The 20,586-nt window shown below is 38.5% G+C and overlaps 2 protein-coding genes and 1 pseudogene across 3 annotated transcripts; all 3 read right to left on the bottom strand.

Moving 5' to 3' along the window:
• Nucleotides 1-856: 856 nt before the first annotated feature.
• LOC126792391 (ethylene-responsive transcription factor ESR1-like) lies at nucleotides 857-2,104 on the bottom strand. Its single transcript, XM_050518820.1, has one exon. The coding sequence runs from the start codon at nucleotides 2,102-2,104 to the stop codon at nucleotides 857-859; it is 1,248 nt and encodes a 415-aa protein (XP_050374777.1).
• An 852-nt stretch (nucleotides 2,105-2,956) lies between these two features.
• LOC126792390 (GATA transcription factor 6-like) lies at nucleotides 2,957-3,553 on the bottom strand (annotated as a pseudogene).
• Nucleotides 3,554-15,995: 12,442 nt separating this feature from the next.
• LOC126790566 (non-functional NADPH-dependent codeinone reductase 2-like) lies at nucleotides 15,996-20,462 on the bottom strand. 2 transcript variants are annotated; one of them, XR_007671745.1, is made up of 5 exons: nucleotides 19,986-20,462; nucleotides 19,647-19,890; nucleotides 19,382-19,561; nucleotides 18,965-19,274; nucleotides 15,996-16,117 (listed from the first exon to the last, which is right to left on the bottom strand). XR_007671745.1 is itself a non-coding variant. In XM_050516859.1 (4 exons), exons 1-4 carry the CDS (start codon nucleotides 20,306-20,308, stop codon nucleotides 19,050-19,052), a joined length of 972 nt encoding a protein of 323 aa, XP_050372816.1. In that variant the 5' UTR covers nucleotides 20,309-20,462; the 3' UTR covers nucleotides 18,867-19,049. The 2 variants fall into 2 exon arrangements, 1 of the variants encoding a protein (XP_050372816.1); XM_050516859.1 differs by lacking the exon at nucleotides 15,996-16,117 and having other exon boundaries at nucleotides 18,867-19,274.
• Nucleotides 20,463-20,586: the final 124 nt, after the last annotated feature.

The following is a 20,586-nucleotide window of genomic DNA, read 5'->3' as shown; positions in this document are numbered from 1 at the left end:
TATTCATTTAGAGCCTTCGATAGCGAATATAAGCTTGGTTAATTAAAGGTAGCCATGGCAGAAACTTTCTAAGCGAAAGGACAGGAAATTTTGCTCTGAATATGGCCGGGTTAATAAGCAGAAGGCTGGCAACAGTTTCTTCAGTTTCTTTTAGACTGTTGTTGGTACAAAACTCAGTGGTTGGAACGCTTGATTACTGAAGCTATGGAACGTACGTACCAGATCTTCACTGTTACTTTTTGAAAAACAAGAGGTAATTAACTTGTCTGACCAGTTTTACTCCACAATTTTTCACCATGATTATGTTTGTGTCGGGTCCACGTACTTGATCTGATCGCTTCCTCATAGATGGATCAAAATCCCCATGGGTGCTAGGGTTTTACATGGATTGCAGAAAACTGAATATAGAAGAGTATCCGACAATAGTACCATTTTCCAATATGGAGATGGAGCGGAAAGGTCAAGGCAGTCCTGGCCTTTACAATATTTGAGAATTGAATCGCAAATCCAGTTGAGCAACGTATCATCAGAAGCATAAGTACATAACCATTCTTTAGCTTGAAATTTCAACTATATCAGATATTCTACATCATATGATAAACATGGACAAGACGGGTTTCAACTTTTTTTCCCTCCACTAGATTAAAAGAAAAACTAGAAGTTCATACTTCATAGTAGATATTCTCATAAAAAAGATCCCTACAGAAGTTCATACTTCATACTTCATAGTAAACATTCTTAATCAGAAACTAAAGCACGGTACACACAGACTCTTGGTGATTGATCACTATCTACCTCAAAAAGCTAGGCTTAAACTGGAGAATTTAAATATTTAGTTATTTGCATAAGATCTCGATCAAGCATTTTGCAAGCTACCCACAAACTCAGGATAGTAGTACTGTTGGAACAAGCTGTGATCCATAAACATCATCGAGTGATCTGCGCTGTTCATCTGGAAGTTCACTGGCAGAGCATTATACAACGGTACGGTTTGCTCAGCCACTTCATGAACTTCATCGAAACTTCCAAGTCGTTGTTGGTGATGTTGAAGCAGTGGCTGTTGCTGGGAATCAAAATCAACCAAGCAAAGAGGTGGCTGCTGCACTTCTTTTACCTCCAACGTTGAATCAAAAGAGGTACCAGGAAAACACTCCACAGATTTTGAAGGGTTGAATTCCTTGGGAAGGGGTTTTGGAAAGAACTGGTGAATCACCTCCTCTAACAACCCGGTATCTGATGACTCTACGGGAAAGAACTCCGAGTCAACAAAACTAGAAGTGGTGGCGGCCGTTGCTTTAGCAGAGCTCCTGATGAGCGGAAGCTCATGGTGAGTAGCACAACTAGTGCTATTGATCATCATAGAGGAAGACGAGCGTCCATAACTAGTAGTACCGCCAGAGTTAATATTGTTGCTGACGAAAGAGTTAGTAGTAGAGCCATTTGTGCATTGAAACTGGTTTTGACTGAAGCTTTCAGCTTGAGAGTGAGGAGGGTTTGGCGAGACAACCGAAACCGAGTTTTTTGTTGGAGTAGAATTGTTGATGAAATTCCTCAAGAAAAGCATGTTCAACGAAGCAGCAGTACTATTAGCAGCGTTAGTAGTAGTGCAACTCCTGTCGGAACCGGACCCGGTAAAATCATTTGCGTACGTCGTCGCAAACTGAGGCCAGTTGGGAACGTACTGCCCATAGCCGCGAGCGTTGCTGTGGTATTTAACCGACGCCTGAGATTGCTTGGGGTGGTGGAAAGTGAATGCCGGAATGAGATGGTCTTGAGATGTCGCGGGGTAAACGAAGTTCGTACGAGCCTTGACGCCGCGCATGGCTCGGGCGGCGCAGTCATAGGCGCATGCAGCCTCCTCGGCAGTGTCAAAGGTTCCGAGCCACCGTCTTTCCTTAGAGTGTGGATCCCTGATCTCAGCAGCGTACCTTCCCCAAGGCCTGCGGCGCACGCCGCGGTATCGCAATGTGGAGGCAGATCCAGCGGAGGTTTCCTTGAGAGAGCGCTTGTTGGTGGCGATTGACTTCTTGGAGGGGGCGGGAAGCACGGGGTCGGGCTCGGACGTGGGGCTGAAGCCGTTGAGCTTTCTGAATGCTTCTTCCATATCTGTTTGGTTGTGAGGGTTTCGAGGGGGTTGAAATTTGAGATAAATGAAAAATTGAAGGTATATTTGCTTCGGAGAGAGGGCAGGGTTTGTAATGGAGGCTCTGGTAGTTGATATTGACCAGTGTGGTGTATTATTTATAGGCGAGGAGATCGAAGTGATGAAGGAGGTGGGATATGTTTTATTCCATCCATGCATGCATGGACATACATATCATTATCACAATATCACATAGCCCAACCGTACGTGGTAAGGTTGTTTTTCTAACGAAGAAAATGGAAAATTCTAATATACATATATGTTATACATCTTATATCCAACGGTTGATATTATTTCACAAGTAGGATCAGAAAAATAAAAATCATTGTAAACTATCGGATGTGCGATTTATAACATGCATTGTATAGTAGATTAAGCTAAAAAAATACACCAATCCGTACCTGAAATTTGGTGGGAATGTTAATATGGTACCTAAACTTATAAAACTAGTATTATGGTACCCAAACTTATTATTTGCTATAAAAAAAAAGAAGAGGCGAAGGCCATTTTCTGGCACGGAGCCTTTAATTTGCTCGTGAAGAGCATGTGCCTATTAAAAAAATTAATAGACAATTTTCACTTTTTTCTCTTTCTAGTTTCTCTCTCTTCTTCTTCTTCGCTTTGTAGAACTCATGACGGTGCTGCAGCAAAGTGATCTTCAAACACCCAAGAAGAGATCCACCTCCCATTTAGATCCCAAATCCTCATCCTCTACTCTCCCTCCTACTCCACTCTCTGCCATCGTCGATCCACGTGCCGTACCTCCCCCCATTTTGACGCCCTCCCTCCTCCTCATCTCCAAAACCTTTTCCATTAACTATTCGAGTGAACATCACCCAAAAAGGTCGGACTACAAGTCGGCCTATATTCTAGAAACAACCGGTCGGACTTGTATCGAATCCCACACGCATTACACAATGTCTTAGGTCTGAGTGGGCCAATTCTCCACTGAGGAGTCTTCTGAACCTGAGAATGGGTGCACCTCCTCTGAAACCCGACTACAACTACCTCATCATCGGTTTGAACCACCGGTTTTCCTTTTGCTTCTTGGCAGCCGGTTCTCCCCAAAACGCCGCCACATTATGAACCGGGTTGATGAGGAGAAAACAAGGCGTCGACAATGAAAGCCTTGAAGAACGAAACGATGTTGATGACGGAGACGATAAGCAAGACGTTAAAGACAATGAGTCACCAAGTGGGTTCCACAATGACTGACACGGTGACACCGATTGCCGGCCTAAAACGTTTGCTTCTGGATTTGACTAGGATTAGTGAGGGAAGCCATGAAAGACTAGAATGTCTTGACTCCGGTTCAGATATGTTCTTCTCTGTTAAAGCTTCTGGATTAACTTTGTTATCTGGGTGCAGAAAAGAGAGCTCAAAAATAGAGTCGTCAACAAAGTGGCGCCAAAGAAGGAGGAGGGAGGGCGTCGAAATGGAAGGTGGTGCGGCGTGTGGATTGGCGAAGAAAAAGAACAAAGAGAAACCAAAAATAGAGAAAAGTAATTTATATCTTTTTTTTAGCATGTGAGCAAACTAACGGTTCCGTGCAAAAAAAAGGTCTCAGCCCCTTGTTGATAGCAAATAATTAATTTGAGTATCACAACGATGGTTATATAATTCTGAGACCACATTGACATTACCGCCAAATTTCAAATATTGATGGTGAATTTTTTTATATATATAATTTTCAAAACGAAAAGTTCTTTGGAAAAATGATTACAAATGCGTAGCCTTCAATATATATCTTCATCACATAATTTCTGAACTGTGCGGTAGGTTTGCATTTGCTATGCCAGCTCAGTAGTATAGTAATTATCTTCGACTATTTCCGAGAGGAAGCAAAAACATGATGTAGCTAGATTGAAAATTTTAGATAGGGCAAAAATTTGCATATTCCATTTCCCTCATTGTCTGTAGTGCCCTAAGAAAAACTCGTGAACACCATTGCTGAAAATGGTCGAGTATCCACACACCAAACATGTAAAAGTAAAACAACGGCGGAGAGACTAGGAGTTTTGGGCAAGAACATGAGGTATTGTTCCTGGCTAGCTTGGTTATTTTAGTTAATTGAGAAACAAAACAAGGATTATAATAATGTCTATATATAGGGAGGGGAATTGAAGAAGAAGAAGCGCTCTGAGTCTTTCTTTCTCTGTCACATTGTAGTTTATATATCAATCTGAATAACTACTACACTGGCGGCGCTCAGAATTTGTTCCTCCCACTTTGGTTTCTTCTATAACTTCTGTCTTTGATTTACGCAAGCAAATGTGATTATCTGTATGCCATTTCGATGCTGGGAGCTGGAGCTTCTATATATTCTGCTAATTTCCATTACAGATGGGTTAGGGTTTCAAAAACCAAGGATTCAAGGGTCACATGGACCTGTCTGATGCAGAGGGTTTAATAGGCTCTTAAAAGGCTTCGGTTATAGACCCTTTAGCTTCTGTTGGTTGTGAGAGATGGAGACTAAAGTTGTTTGTGGATTGTACTCCTCAAGTCAGAGCTTGTCCTCTATTTCGTTTAACAATAACTGGAAAATTGTAATCCAGGACTAGCTAAGCTTCAAGTCTTCAATCCCATTAACAAAAGAACCACAAAATTAGTAAGAAATCCGTGTTCCCTTCAGTCGGTTCCAGAGACGAGTTAGGATCATATCAATGGAAATTTCACTTATAGGGATTGCTCCATTTCAAATACTGAGTTTACCCTTTTCATCCATTGCCTTTATGCTAAACAAGGATATCGATCGTAAGGGCGTACCGAAGAACCCGGCAGTCCACAGATAAACCTGAAGTATAAGCCAAAAGTGCCAATTTGGCCAGTTCATGCCCAACAAACAAGTAATGCAACTTTTATGTTAAACGAAAGACAAGTTTTGCAACTTTGAGAAGATAAAATAGATAGAACTAGTGTTAACCACACTCGAATGAATGCCCAGATAAGAAAATTCCAATACAAGAGTAGGTTTCTAATTTTCTTTTGATCGTGTAGTTGTTATTGTAATCACTTGATATGAACATTTCCATGTCTAATATCAAAGCCATTGGTACGGTCTATGGTATATTCTATATATTTACGTACATATGTAATGACATTCATTATTCAAAGAAGATATCACAACAACCGAAAAAAAAGGTATCATCATACCAAAGACTCAATATCGATCTTCATGAACAAGGCACTGTGTTGCAGTGGGGGGCTGTACGTATAAGGCTCGCCCTTGTCTGTTTGAGAAGGTCACTTCATTAAGCAAGTATCCAGTGTTTGTTTTGGCTATAATGAGAAAACTGACCCCAGAGGAACAGGTTTAATACCCATATCTGAGACAGGGAGAGTAGACGCCGGTGAAGTGAAGGCTTTAATTAATTACAGGCCGGGGAGAGTTTTGAGAACGATGGGGGAGACGCCAATGCATAGGAGAGGATTTAGAAGCCAAGATTGATAACGACAAGAAGATCCCATACTGTCAGATCGAGCCAGGTAATAGAATCAAATCGACGAAGAGAAAACCAGCTTTTCACACGAGGTTGGCAATGAGAAACCCAGAGATTTTATGAATCCCCATTAAATCCGATATGAAATGATCCATTACTGGATAATTGTATTCTGTATTCTGAAGGGGTTGCGACTTGCGAGATAGAGAATGAATGTCTTCACTGTAATTCAATGTACAATTTCTACTTCCCGGCCAGGCTTCATATATGATATTTCATTGCCCTGTCGTTATTTACCCAAGTAAAAATATATACAAATTCCAGCATTAATGTAAGTATTGTACTATTGTATAGTAACTTAAGAAACAAAATAAGGGACCGATAAATCTATTATTAAGACTTAAGAGTAACAATAGAAGAATTATGCATGGCTATGTCTGCTATGCACTAATTAATGCACCCCTATATATGCTTCACAGTACAGTCTGTACGTGTTTATGTGCCACGAGTCTTGCTTTTCAGTTGGTCAAGCACAAATCATGCATGTTTATGATACATGCATGTTTAATGCTCATGTATTTGGGACAGAGAAAAAGATGTGTTACACTGTTACATAAACTGTAAATTTCAATTCTATTAGAGAAAAGATAAACTGGTATTATTATTTATTTTACTTAGTTTGCTTGTTTTACTTAGAAAGTTCACATCCATTGAGATTATTTTTAAACTTAATTGATTTCCTAAATTTAGAGGTACCCTAATACTGTAATGAATAAAATTAAATTTAATATAAAAATGTGATGTAGTGCTAGTCGAGCTAGGTGCTTGGGCGTGTGGTTATGCTACTCCTAGAGTCTGCTCTTATGGGTATGCTGCAAGTAGTTTGTTTCGTCATATAGGTGTCACCAACATGTGAAGATAAGTGAGGAAGTGTAGTAATAGTTGCTCTTGGCGGCAACAAATAGATTGAGACTTAAGAACAGCCTCACTAACCCTTTTTGTTAAAACAAAATAGATCGATATTAGAAATGGCTTATTATTATTATTATTATTATTTACATATATTAGTTACTAGATAGTTATGTGAATTGGAGTTCCAAATGGAAACTTATACAAAAGAAGAGAGCAACACTCTTCATGGCCTAACATGCAAGTAATCCAATTGGGCAACAAGCAGATCGAGAAACCGACTATAACAAGTTGGCCTTCTCCAATTTCCAGAGTTTGTCGACATGCAATTAAAATTAGGTACACTAAACATCTACAAACTTCCCGAAAGACTCCATCCATTGCAAAATGAAGTGAAAATTCAGTAAACTGTAAAGGAATGGTCCTTCTCTGGAGTTTCGGGTATGTGAATTTGGTTTCACGACTCAGCTAGTTGAATTTAAGTCATATGGATCGGTGGACGTTACAAAAAAATATGAAAAAAGACACATTTTATGTGGTCTTTAATTATGTGGGCATTGTAAAAAATATCTCACATATCACAATAAATCACATAAAAATGTGTTTTTACCATATTTTATTACAGTGGGATTTCGGAGTCCGAAACTAATGGCTTGGCATTCAAGATCGCTTTTAGGCACCAACTCCGATCCAAAGTTTTAAAGGTTGCGAACTAATATCCTAGTTGCAATTTCTATAGCTTAGTGCTAAGGTAAAAAATGAAGTAAGACTCGAACTTTTATTCATATATACGCATGTGGAAGTCCAAAAAGATGAATCAACAGTAAGATTTGTACGTAAACTATAGGTAAATTATAGGTCGCTTGTACGTTTGCTTCTGATTGCAGTAGTAGCCAATATGATGAAATAAAGTCAAACGAGAGAGAGAGAGAGAGAGATTACGACATGGCGGGCTACAGCTTTTAACGGTACCGGCCTGCAGCTACGTACGAGCTTTCTTCACCAAACCAAAGCAAACAGAACCATAATATCTGGGTCTGATACTAATACAGGCTGCTGCTTCTGCATAAATGCAAAAGTAGACCTGCCTTTCTCTCCATCTCTCCATTTCTCATTTCCTTATTCTTGAATTTGTTTTCTTCCATTAATTTCGTTAGCTCACTGCTGCAACCTTCTGTGTCGGTCGTACGTACGCGTACTTCCAGCTTTATATATACTACCAGCTTATCATGTTCCAGATCCGATTCAAATCACTCGGCAGAACGATAATAATTAATTTAAGCGTATGGAACATCGTAGACGCAGTCACGCAGAGTATGATTTAAATGCAATTTAAGTCGATAATTTGATATAGTAAACTGCAATATGTTTGCATGTCATATATATATATATACATATATATAGTGAATTGGTAATGCATGACAAGATATCTCAACTAAGTTTGTATAATTAACTTATCAACTTTTTAAATCCAGGTATTGGAATTGAATCATACTAGCATGAAATGCGTATACCAGTCCGCTAAGTTCACCCATTGAAAAAGGTTCCAGAGCATTAATAATTCTGAAACTGAGGTAAATTTTGTATAAAGTAAAATTATTACAATGGAATGAAAGTCGGTGATCACTGATGGAAAAGACTACTGTAGGTAGCATTTTTAAGTTTTCCAAGAGAAGGATGGAAAATTTATACAGAAAGAGCAGTTAAATTACCGCCGGGAATTACTAGACATTCCAAACCGTAACGACCCACCGGATCATGCCATTACCTGATCGATGAATTTGGTTCCATCAGTCCCAGCCTTTCACGCCCTACCTCTTCCAAATCCAAATCTGCCCAGGCAAAAACTAGCACTCTATATTTACCAACCCAGCTACCTACCTATTACCTATTATATATACATGAAAAATTGAAAACTATTGCATTTTGGCCCACTTATTGTTTATAAACTGTTCATGAGTGGTACTACTACTTGGTAATATGCGCAATATGGTACGATCTGGATTCTGGAGTCCTTATTACCATTGTATACACATATATCTTACATATTTCGTTTTAAAATTTAACTTATAATGGTATAAATTACCGATAAAGAATCAGAGGTAAATCATTTGGAAGGTGGTTTGGTTTCACTGGTTTGTATATACGGAAATTATGCCGATCACCATCGTGAGTTCGTGACATTGAAATGCTAATTTCCTTGCAAACATAAGAATGATGAGAAGAAGAGGGAAGAGATAGAAGGACTGAAGGACAGCACAGCCAGACAGGCATGGCTCTTTCAAATTTCATAAGAGCCAAAAATACGATTGGATATTTGGTCTTCTTGAAGTATCTACACTTCTACTTCAGCACTTGGCTTTGGAGAACTGGATGTGAGATCTTTGGAAGCGACTCGCATCAACCTTTTCTGTACGTCCTGCTTTCTCTGTGACTACTTTTTCCTTGAAACTATAAACCTATTTTGTTTCCTTTACTAATTTCTCTTTTCTTTCTTCTTCCTGGAAAATCCGACGGTTCAATTAGGCTGTAGCCTATGGCTTTACAGAATGTCAATAAAGTCGGAAAATTCTGCAGAGAGAGAGAGAGAGAGAGAGAGAGAGAGTAGGAGACAACGCGTGAAAATGAACTGCATGAACTGAGAGGACATACATATGCATGCATGCATGAACTGCTCGACAGCAACTGACTAATAATTATTATTATTTTACCTCCAAATAAATATAAATAAAGATATATAAGTTAGAGAAAAAAATAAAATTAAAAGGAAATAAGAGCAACATTAACAATTTCTCTATATTTTCTCTAAATATATAAGTAAAATTTAAAATCTTTTAAAAAAATTATGCTTCAACTTCAACAGATTCTTTATTTTACAGATTTTTATATTTATTATAATAATAAAATATTTATTTATTACAACAATAAAATATTTCATATTTATATATTCTTAACATGGAATAAATTATTTAAATTTTTATTGATTATAAGTTAAATTTGAGTTATTGGAGAAAGTGGAAATATTTAATATTTAGTTATGTAAATTTTTATCAAATCCTGTAAATATAGATAATTATATCTTCTCTTTTATTTTTTTTCTTTATTTTGGAGAATAAAATAACCGTTTAGAGTGTAAATTTAGCACTTTTTCTCTAAAATACATAATTGATTGTTAGAGGTGTCATGAGTTTAATGTCTTGCACCAGTTTGATCAATCTTCAAGGTGATTCACAGTCGTCATTTGCTACGTCCATACATTGGTAATTGGTGAAAACGTGCTTCTCTTTTACTTTGATTGAAACTGTCTTGAAACGCTTGAATCTCAACAAGTGGATGTAAAACTCTTCCAAAGCAATTAGAGGCTGCGTGAATTGGTATGTCATTTTGTTTATATGATGATTTGGTATGTCATTGGTACCTTTATGACAAACATTAGTTGTTGTTTTTTTCTTAGCAAATCAGAATAACAATTCAAGATCCTGTTGCCAACAGATTCAGAAAGTAAATTCTGTTTTCATTTTTAGGTGGAGTGCATCTCTCTAATACTAATGCCAAGCTAAATTGCAAAGTTGTATGAACGTTTGTTTGGCCAACAAATAATATTTCAATAAATACCGGTGCATTGGACCTTATAACAATTGAACATCGAACATAAGGAAGAACCAAAACATCAGAATCTGTCACGTATTACATCATGCCTGCTGCATTAGCATTCCTTATGGCCTATATCATTATATTCTATGTAATAACCCTAAATTTCAAACAATATTTAAGTTTGATTTGAATTCTATAAAATTTGGAGTTTTAAGTTAGAATGGATGTGATTGGTTACGACGTTATGAAACGAGTAACGGATACGTTATCGGAACGATTAATTCGAAAAACGTTACGTTTCCGAACGATTATATCGACTTTTATTCCGTTGCTCGGTTTCGAAAACTTTCTTCACGAAAGTTGTAGAGCTCGTTGATACGAGTTCGTGGATATGTGACGTATTCTAATCGGACGACGTACGTAAAAGTTATTAACGTCGGAAGTTAGCTTCCGATTTGGAAACTAGTATAAATAGAGTATTTATGGATTAGGGTTTCCATATTTAGAAACACTCTCTCTCTCTCTCTTCGGGCCGCCTCCCTCTCACCTTCTCTCTCGCCCTCTCCCCGATTTTCTTCCTTCCTCAGAAATCTCACCGGCGATCTCGCCGACCGGTGCCCCGTGTCACACACCGCTCTCCTCAAAAGCCTCGCACGGCCCTCCTCGTCAAACCCCGAGGAGATCGTGCCTCTCCCCGTCGCCATTCGTCACATCGACGCACCCCGTCCTCTGCCTCGAATCGCCACCACTCGAACCGACCTCCGACGAAGCTAGGGTGCAGAGCAGGCTCACCTCCGTCACTCCTCAACCCCTGCAACACCACGATCGAGGAAGAAGGCGCGACGGAACGATCGGTGACCCATCTCACACCGACAACGAATCGAAGCTCCACCGTTCGATCTAGGTAAGGATTGATGAGATTGATTGATTGTGTGTGGTTGTTCAATGTTTTGGGAATGATTGGGAGAATTATAGATGGATTGGGAAGTTTTTGGAGGAGGATCGGAGGTGTAGGTGGAAAATGGAGGACCGCCGCCTTAGGCGGCGCGTGGAGGAGCTTGGGAGGAGTAGGAGGCGGCCTAGGACCGGAGAGAGGAAGAGGGGAGAAAGGAGGAGGGTTTTGGGGTGGTGGTGACATCACACGCGCCGGTTTTGGGCTCGGCGCGTGGGCCCCACCCGCCGCCTCATGCGGCGGTGTGACAGTGTTTTCCGATAGGGGTATTTTGGTAATTTACTTAAATATAAATGTAAATTTTATTTACTATGGTAAATGTAATTAAATTTTACCTTCGGTAAATGTAAATATAAATTACTTTCAGTAAATGTAAAAAGTAATTTGTAAAAGGGTAATTAGTAAATTTTAATTACTGAGATTGTATTACATTTAAATAGTACGTATACGTACAAAATACGTATTAATATTTATACGTACAGAAATACGTATATAATATTAATACGTACAGAAATACGTATATAATATTTATACATACAGAAATACGTATTAATATTTATACGTACAGAAATACATATATAATATTTATACGTACAGAAATACGTATATAATATTTATACGTGCAGAAATACGTATTAACTGTATATTTGTACAGTAACCGTGAATAGTAACACTGAACAGTAACACTGAACAATAATTTCGTAAAACCGAAAATTGTTGAACAGTAACCGATTATTACTGTTTCGGCATTTAAAGGTTTACGAAACGATTCTAAATTCTTTTCTTATCTTTTCAAGGTGATCGTTAAATCAACGAAATGAATTATCTTCGGGAATTGTGGGATTACGCTCAAGTCAATAAGGTGAGTAAAATCTCACGTATTTACGAATCTACCCTCGCGGTGATTCAATATTTTGCAAGGGTATTTAATAATGAATTACGAACATGTATACAATATAGTGAACTACATATATACTGTATAAATGGTAATAAGTATATATATATATATAGTTCATTATGTTATGTACTGTTATTAATTCATTAGAAACGGTCATTTCAATGACGAGAAATTGTGTATTGAGCATGTGTTTGTAAAATATGACATGTATAGGATATAGTAAACTATATATATATTGTATAAATGGTAAATAAGTATGAATATATATAGTTTTCTATATAATATACTGTTATGAGTTTTATTGCGATTATATCGAGCATAATTTTGAAACGTACAATATGATGTGTGATTATTGTACGTGAGTTTAACATTGAGTTTGTTAAAAAGTTAATTTGTCTTTGGACGTGATTTAGTACAATATGATGTGAGATTATTGTACATGTTTGGCAAGTCGGAACCTAGCCTTGGCCGGGCGAAAGTTACGATACAGTTAGAGCTCTAGTCTGTCAGCCATAGTACTTCATGTGAGGTAACGGGTGGTTATCTACTCATGAGTACTCAGATTGTTTTGGATGTTGGGTAGCGGGTGGTTACCCAATATCAGCGTAGTACTACATGTGAGGTAACGGGTGGTTATCTGCTCATGGGTACTCAGATTGTTTTGGATGTTGGGTAGCGGGTGGCTATCCAATATCTGCGGTGTATTACGAGAGGGGTAATAGATGTGTACCAGCGTTCTTGGTACCCGTATTATAAATGCATTTAGGTAACCAGAAGGGTTACTTAATTTCTCATGAGCGTTTTATTTTATATTTTTTTGGGACAACCAGATGGGCCGTCCATTGACTCATGAGGGCATTTATATTGTTGATTGTGATTTTTCGTATATATTGATATGCGAACTGTATTGTCATTTTACTCATACGAGCTATAAGCTTACCGGGTTTGTGTTTACAATCCCGGTGCACCAATTCAATGGTGTAGGGGATAATTCCGCAGGTACTGATTAGCGGAGATTGAGTGACGACTCCGGAGTTTCGAAGTCGTTCGTATCCTGTTCGTGGTGAGATTTCTGGCGTGGATTTGTGTGAGAATTTGAGTGAATTTATTTGTGAGCTTTGTGAGAGTTGTGAGGATTATTACATTTTCCATCATATTGTAATGTCGAATTATAAATTTGGTTTGTAATAATCAGTTTGACTGAGTTGTATTTGGAACTCAGAGATGATCCGCTGATACACTTAACGATTTCGATTTATTTGAGATTATTTTGTGTTTAACGACTTTAGAATTTTGAGTTTTTAAGCTCGAAAATTTAGGGTCGTTACATTCTACCAGGGTTACCTTCAATTCTCTGTCAAAGAAAATTTATGATGTTTAATTGTTTAATTGAATGCGTATGACCAAATATAAGGATGATGACGTACACATCTATCCAATGAATTAAATCTCTATGTCATAGAATTTGTATTTTGCTAAATTTATGATAGCATTACCTATATAGATGGTACAGATCGAGACAGATCGTAACAGGTATGTACTGGTCGATCCCACACATACACATATATTATATATACGTGTGTGTGAAGAGCTAGCTGATCAAGTGCCCAACCACACGATATAATGGTCAGTAGTTCTCTAAGATCTAGCAGGAAGGAAGCAAAGGAAGAACAAAGTCTGAGATGTGAATTTACGCTCATGTCGGACTCGTTAAGAGGAGTTGCTTTCTTTGTTTATCTCTGTCAGGATTTTGCCTCCCTAATACTCTCATTATAACCCACCAATCATATTCCACGTGTTCCGTGCCCTAATACTGGAACAATCATACATTTGCCTTTTCACACAATAGTCGTTTTAATCTGTGTACAACTGTATATATCATTGTTCAGATATACAAAAAAAAGATCTGTGAACATAGAAAAGACTATACAAGGCTAAGCAGAAGCAGTAGTAGAGTAGCACTCATCATTCCCCTATTCCTATTGCTCTTTTTAATGTTGCGGCTGCATGCCCCTGCAGTAGTTGACTTTTGTATAATTACTATTAACTAACAGTATTAAGTTTATCTAGAATGAGATTATCAAGGTTAAAGGAGGATTAGATTTCCAGAATAATTACAATTAACAGTTGGAGTTAATGGTGTAATAAAGCAGGGGAGTTAATACTGATCTAATGCTGTGGTATAAATCGTGAGACGTCGACTGGGGAATAGAGCAGAGGCGTGCGAGACAAGTTAGACAACAAAAACTTAACACAACCTGCTTCTTTTTTCATTGTGCTTTATGCTTTGCTGGACAAGAAAATGAATGGCATTACATTTGTGAGAGGTAGCTGCAGGTAGGTGTGTGAATGTATATGGAAGTCTACGTTCGTTAGCTTACACTGGCTAATCTATGGGATCGATTATATATATATAGCTACCATGAGCTTCTTACAGAACATTGTCGTGCTTTATAGAGCTGCCGGTGCTTGATTTTACTAGTTCTATGATTTTGTAGCTTCCTACCATGCTCATTCTTTGGTCCCCTCTTCCTCTTCTGGTTATTACTTAGGGTTACACGGTTTGCATGACAGCAAAGATATATATGCATGTTTCTGTATGAAAGCCTGCTAGCAATGTGAATTGCGGTGGTTAATCTCAGTTACTCTCGTCCACTTTGGTCAGAAGGTTGGATCCTCCACCGGGTCTACCTTATTGTTGATTGGGGTGTTTGTGATTAGAGGGAAGTAAAGCAAACATAAACATTCTAGATGATGGGGTGTCTACAGTGATTAGAGGGCAGTAAAGAGAACGTACAAAAACGTCATAGATGATGAGAGCGTGGAACTAATGCATGCTTCATCCGGCTACTATAAATTAGGCCATGAGGTTATTGAGGTATGAATAGAGCTTGTGATCAAACCCTTGACAAATTCCATACTAGTGAGATACGGTTCACAATTCTCATATATATTCAACCAAATCTGTTTATTACATTGTTCACAATCTAAACACTTGAGATTTAATAATCATATATATATATATTCATACGTAAATGATATCTGCTACAAATATGATTTCTTTGTAATTTCAAACTTTCTCCAATTAGATTAATGTTCAATTTCCCGGCCATTTTAGTTGCTACTTCCCCGAGTTTTCATATGTTCATTTTTAGCTTTCTCGCAGGCCCCCTACTCTCGATTCAGAAGAGAAAATAATGCTCCCCAAGACTCTTCTGCCGAAATTTTTTCGTCCTCTAATTTCAAAATTTCTGGCCTTAAAAACGTTATATGGGTTGCTAGGATGCATGCAATTAACTACATACTATCCATATGAAGCATACACTATCAATGTGATACGCGGTGGTCGTAGCAAGTTTGGTTAGCTGTAGGCTTCTTTACCATCTTCTTTGTTATTGAATGAGTGTCTCTTATAGTGGGACAAAAGTGAAGATCATCAAGGGCACTAAAGATAACTTAGACGTACGTTCCAAATAATGTAAATAAGATGGCTCTATTGAACTGTGGTACTAACTCTATACAAGTTAGGCCATGAGTATCAAGAATGAATTATGAAGACAATTCTGTACACTAATTTCTTCATCCGTGTTATTTAGCCTATTTATCGGTAATACAGAAGTACAGCGACTAATCCTGAACCTCTGATTATGATATTCGTGCACAACGACTCATCAAGCAAGAACCTCATGTATTATAAGGATGGGCCAAGTAGTGACAACCATCATTTTAGATGCTCTTAAGCCCAAATTAGCCAATGACCCAATGGCCAATGCATGTACAAGTCGGGCCCAACTATATTTCAATTGAATTTGGTTATACACGAGGTTTGTTGTTTGAGGCTTTGAGCAATATCTGCAGTTCTGCAGGATCGGTTCATTCTTGTATGACTAGGCAGTTGGAACTTATAATTTCATTCTTCTCTTCCCTATTGGCTCTATGTGGATGTGTGTTTTTGGCTTACCTGAGCTATTATGACCAACTTTAAAAGATGACACATCTAACTGATTTGAGCAACACTGTAGGATTGTTATATACGAAACCAGAAGTGAATTCCACCCATGTAATTAGGCCTCGCTAAATTTCAAATATCAGTCATTTCCTTATGATTAACAACAAAATGGAGGATTGGAACCCAAGCAATGTGTTTCCAGAGTTGAACAGAAGTCTTATACGATGCACACCTGTCACGACCCCAAAATTTCGAGTATGAAACTCAAATTTCGAAGTCATGAAAAACACCAAAACAATCTCAATGAATCGAAATCATTTTAAATGCCACAGCGGATCATCTCTGAGTTCAAAATACAACTCAGTCAAACTGATTATTACAAACCAAATTATAATTCGACATTATAACAAATGGAAATATATAATCCTCACAAAAACCTCACAAGAAAGTCACACAAAATCCTTACACAAGCTGGAACTAAATATCTTCAAGTCCTCTTAGCGGTTCGTCAATTCCCGCTAATCCTCACCTACGAAGTTATCCACTACACCATCGAATTGGTGTACCGGGATTGTAAACACAAACCTGGTAAGCTATACAACTCGTATGAGTAAAAACAACAATAAGACTCACATATCAATATATACGGAAATCCACAAAAACATCAAATATAAATGCACTCATGAGTCGATAGACGGCCCGTCTGGTTGTCCAAAATATAAAAATGAAAGTGCTCATGAGAAATTGGGCAACCCTTTTGGTTACCCAAATGCATTTATAATACGGGTACTAATGAACGTTGGTACACATCTGTTACCCCTCACGTAGTACACCGCCGATATTGGGCAACCTTCTGCTACCCAACATCCAAAGATATGAGTACTCATGAGCCGATAACTCATCTGATACCCCTCATGCAGTACTCCAGCAGACAGACTAGAGCTCTAACTGTATCGTAACTTTCGTCCGGCCAAAGTCTAGGTTCCGACATGCCAAACACGTCCGAAGACTGGTCCGAAGACATAAACACGTCCGAAGCCAAAATGTTTTAACAAACTCCATGTTAAAACCACGTACAATAAACATCACCTCATATTGTACAAATCAAATCACATGCTCGATATATAAATCTCGTCATCAAAATGACATAATCACGATAAAATCATAACAGTATATTATATAACAAACTATATATATATGTACCTTTTTACCATTTATACAATATATATATAATCCACTATATCATATACATATCATATTTCATAAACACGTCCGAAGACAAAACGTTTTAACAAACTCCATGTTAAAACCACATACAATAATCATCACCTCATATTGTACAAATCAAATCACATGCTCGATATATAAATCTCGTCATCAAAATGACATAATCACGATAAAATCATAACAGTATATTATATAGCGAACTATATATATATGTACATATTTACCATTTATACAATATATATATATATATATATAATCCACTATATTATATACATGTCGTATTTCAATATTTAAAACTCTGAAAAATCTTGAATCCCTGCAAGGGTAGATTCGTAAATATGTGAGATTTTACTCACCTTATCAACTCGAGCGTAATTCCACAATTTCTGAAGATAATTCATTTTCTTGATTTATCGATCACCTTGAAAAGATAAGAAAAGAATTTAGAATCGTTTCGTAAACCTTAAATGCCGAAACAGTAATAATAAGTCATGTATTTACTATTCACGTATTTCTGTATAAATACACATCAATTACGTATCCATGTATGTGTACATACTGTTTATGTATTTCTGTACGTACGAATACTATTCAAATGTAAAATACTGCCTCAGTAAATAATAATTACTAAATTACCCTTCTGAAATTATTTTTTACATTTAATGAAAGTAATTTACATTTACCGTACGTAAAATAAAATTTACATTTACCGTACGTAAATCATATTTTTACATTCACCGCCGTAAAAATAAATTTTACAATTTACTGTTTGAATGTATTGTTCACGCGCCGCCGCATGTGGGGTACACGCGCCACTCACCGGCGACCGCACCACTCACTGTGGCAGCGCGTGGGGCCCACACGCCGGCGTATTACGCCACCGCCACCCCAAATCTCCTCTTCACCTCCTCCTCTACCTTCCCACGGCCTCACGCCGCCTCCTACTCCCTCCATGCAACCACACGTGCCGCCTAAGGCGGCGGTGTTCATCAATCCTCCATCTCCACAAAAATCAACTCAAATCCAACAATTTCAATCCAACAATCACACACAAACATCAATCATTTCAATTCTTACCTAGATAGTACGGTGGAGTCGTTGGAACCTCATCGGAGAGGGATGGATCATCGGCGGAGCTCGATCCCTCAAGGAGGGCTTGTCTCGGCTCGAGTCGCATCGTGATCGCTCACCTGTGGCGTCAGAGGGTGGAGAGGGATGAGGATCGAGTGCTCGCATCGGCGGAGGGCTGCTAGAACGGCGGAGGGCTTGAACCCGTCGTTGTTGGGCTCGGTGAGGTTCGGCGATACTTCACGGTGACGCTGGAGCTCGTGCCTTACTCGGTGGGAAGTCGCGTCGAGCTGCTGAGCGCCTTGGAGCCGGTGGTGAGGAACACCTCCCTCGGTGGAGGGAGATCGGAGGTGAGAGCCAAGAGAGAGAGGAGAGCTCGGGTGAGAGGGAGAGGGAGGCGGAGAGAGAGGGTTTTCCAATTATGGAAACCCTAATCTCAAAAATGCCCTTTTATACTCGTTTCCAAAATTGGAAACTAACTTCCGACGTTATTAACTTTCATGTCCGACGTCCGATTCGAACGTGTGACGCGTCTACGAACTCATATCGACGAGCTCTACAACTTCCATAAAGAAAGTTTTCTAAAAAAAACGACGAAATAAAAGTCGATTTTTACGTCGCAGAAACGTAACGTTTTTCTAATTAAACGTTCCGATAACGTTTCCGTTTTCGATTTACCGCTTCGCTAAGCAAACAAAATCCGTTTAATTAAATTTCACAAATTTATAATCTTAAAAACTATTCAATACTCGTTCCGAAAAATCGGTTATTACAACACCAACACCATAGATACATGATCTAGCTGGCAACCTTATTCATCTGATAGTGTTATACATACATCTTCATTTTCATTTTCAAACAGAGTGAAGTTAATATTCCCCATCCCATAAGTCATCAAGGGACTTGTATGGTCCAGTAGCCGTAACCAATTCTTCTCGAAGCATCATTTTCTGCTGTGGGATATGATTGATCTTCTCAAGGTCCTCTTCTGTTAGTTCCCAGTCAAACACCTGCGCATTCTGCTTCAACCTCTCCTTGTTGTAGCTCTTCACTGCAAGAGTTGCCCCTACCTGATAAATCCATCTAATACAAACCTGAAACCAAAACAAGTACCACAATCAAGTCACAAAATCTATATGTTTGTCAAACTAATGGGTACCAATAAGTTCCTACAACAAAGTTATAATGCAGTTATATAAACCTGAGCAACAGTCTTTCCATGACCCTCGGCGATTTCATTAAGCACTTTGCTTTCGAGAACATGATTGGTGCCCCAACTAGTTCCAATGGCACCTAATGGGGAGAAGGCAGTCACGACTATACCATTGGCCTTGCAGAACTCTCTCAGCTTCTTCTGTTGCCAAAATGGGCTCATCTCAACCTAAAGATAAACAAAACTGATCAATATTACTAAAACCTCAGTCCAATACTACTAGAATTGCTATGGGAAAAAAGAGATCAATCACCTGATTAACCGAAGGAGGAATAGTAGCAAAAGAGAGCAAATCCTGAGTCTTTTTGGTAGAGAAGTTGCTGATTCCAATAGACTTGGTGAGTCCAAGTTTCTGAGCTTCCTCCATAGCTGCCCACACACCCTTGAAGTCCATAGGCATTTGGTCCTTCTCTTCTAATAAGTGACTCAACTTCCCAGGCGTAGCACTAATCGGCCAGTGAATCAGATACAGATCAAGATACTCCAATTGAAGATTCCTACACAAATCAATTCACACAAAATATTCATCACCCAATTCATCAACAAAAAGTCAACATTTTTTTTTTGTTTATTTCCAAATCACTAAACTTACTGCAGCGATTTCTTGAGAGCAGGAAGAACGAGGTGAGGGTGAGCATCATTAGACCAAAGCTTGGAAGTGATGAAGAGCTCGTCACGAGAAGACACAAGTCCGAGTTCGAGTGCTTTGGCAATGGCTACTCCCAGACTCTGCTCAGAGCCGTAAAGCGAAGCTGTGTCGAAGTGGCGGTAACCGAGCTTGATGGCCTCGATCACAGCTTCTATGAGAACCTCTGGTTGTAAATTGTTGGATGCTGTGCCGAAGCCAAGCACAGGCATGGTCCGGCGGCCGTTGGAGGATTTAAGAACAACCTCTGGGATTTGGGTTGGTGCCATCTTGATCGACTTTGATAAAAGATGTGTTCTTTTTGGTGAGTTGTGGGATTTATAGATTCCGGGTGTTCTTCAGTGGAGGAGAGAATACTCTATTGAACTCTCTTGTAGTTGGGAAATGCAGTTGTTGCCATACATGAGCAATGACGTTATACTCCAAGTAATTGGAAAATTCTCTCCAGTTGGGAGTCATGACTAAAGACGGATGAATACCTCTTTGAATTTAGCAAAGACTTGTGATCTTAAGTCTTCACATCCTTTGAACTGTTTAAAGTCGGTTT

This window comes from Argentina anserina, chromosome 4 (assembly GCF_933775445.1).
Source record: "Argentina anserina chromosome 4, drPotAnse1.1, whole genome shotgun sequence".
In the NCBI taxonomy this organism is placed as follows: Eukaryota; Viridiplantae; Streptophyta; class Magnoliopsida; order Rosales; family Rosaceae; genus Argentina; species Argentina anserina.
The sequence above is the reverse complement of the archived record's forward strand: the minus strand, read 5'-3'. Positions and strand labels throughout refer to the sequence as shown.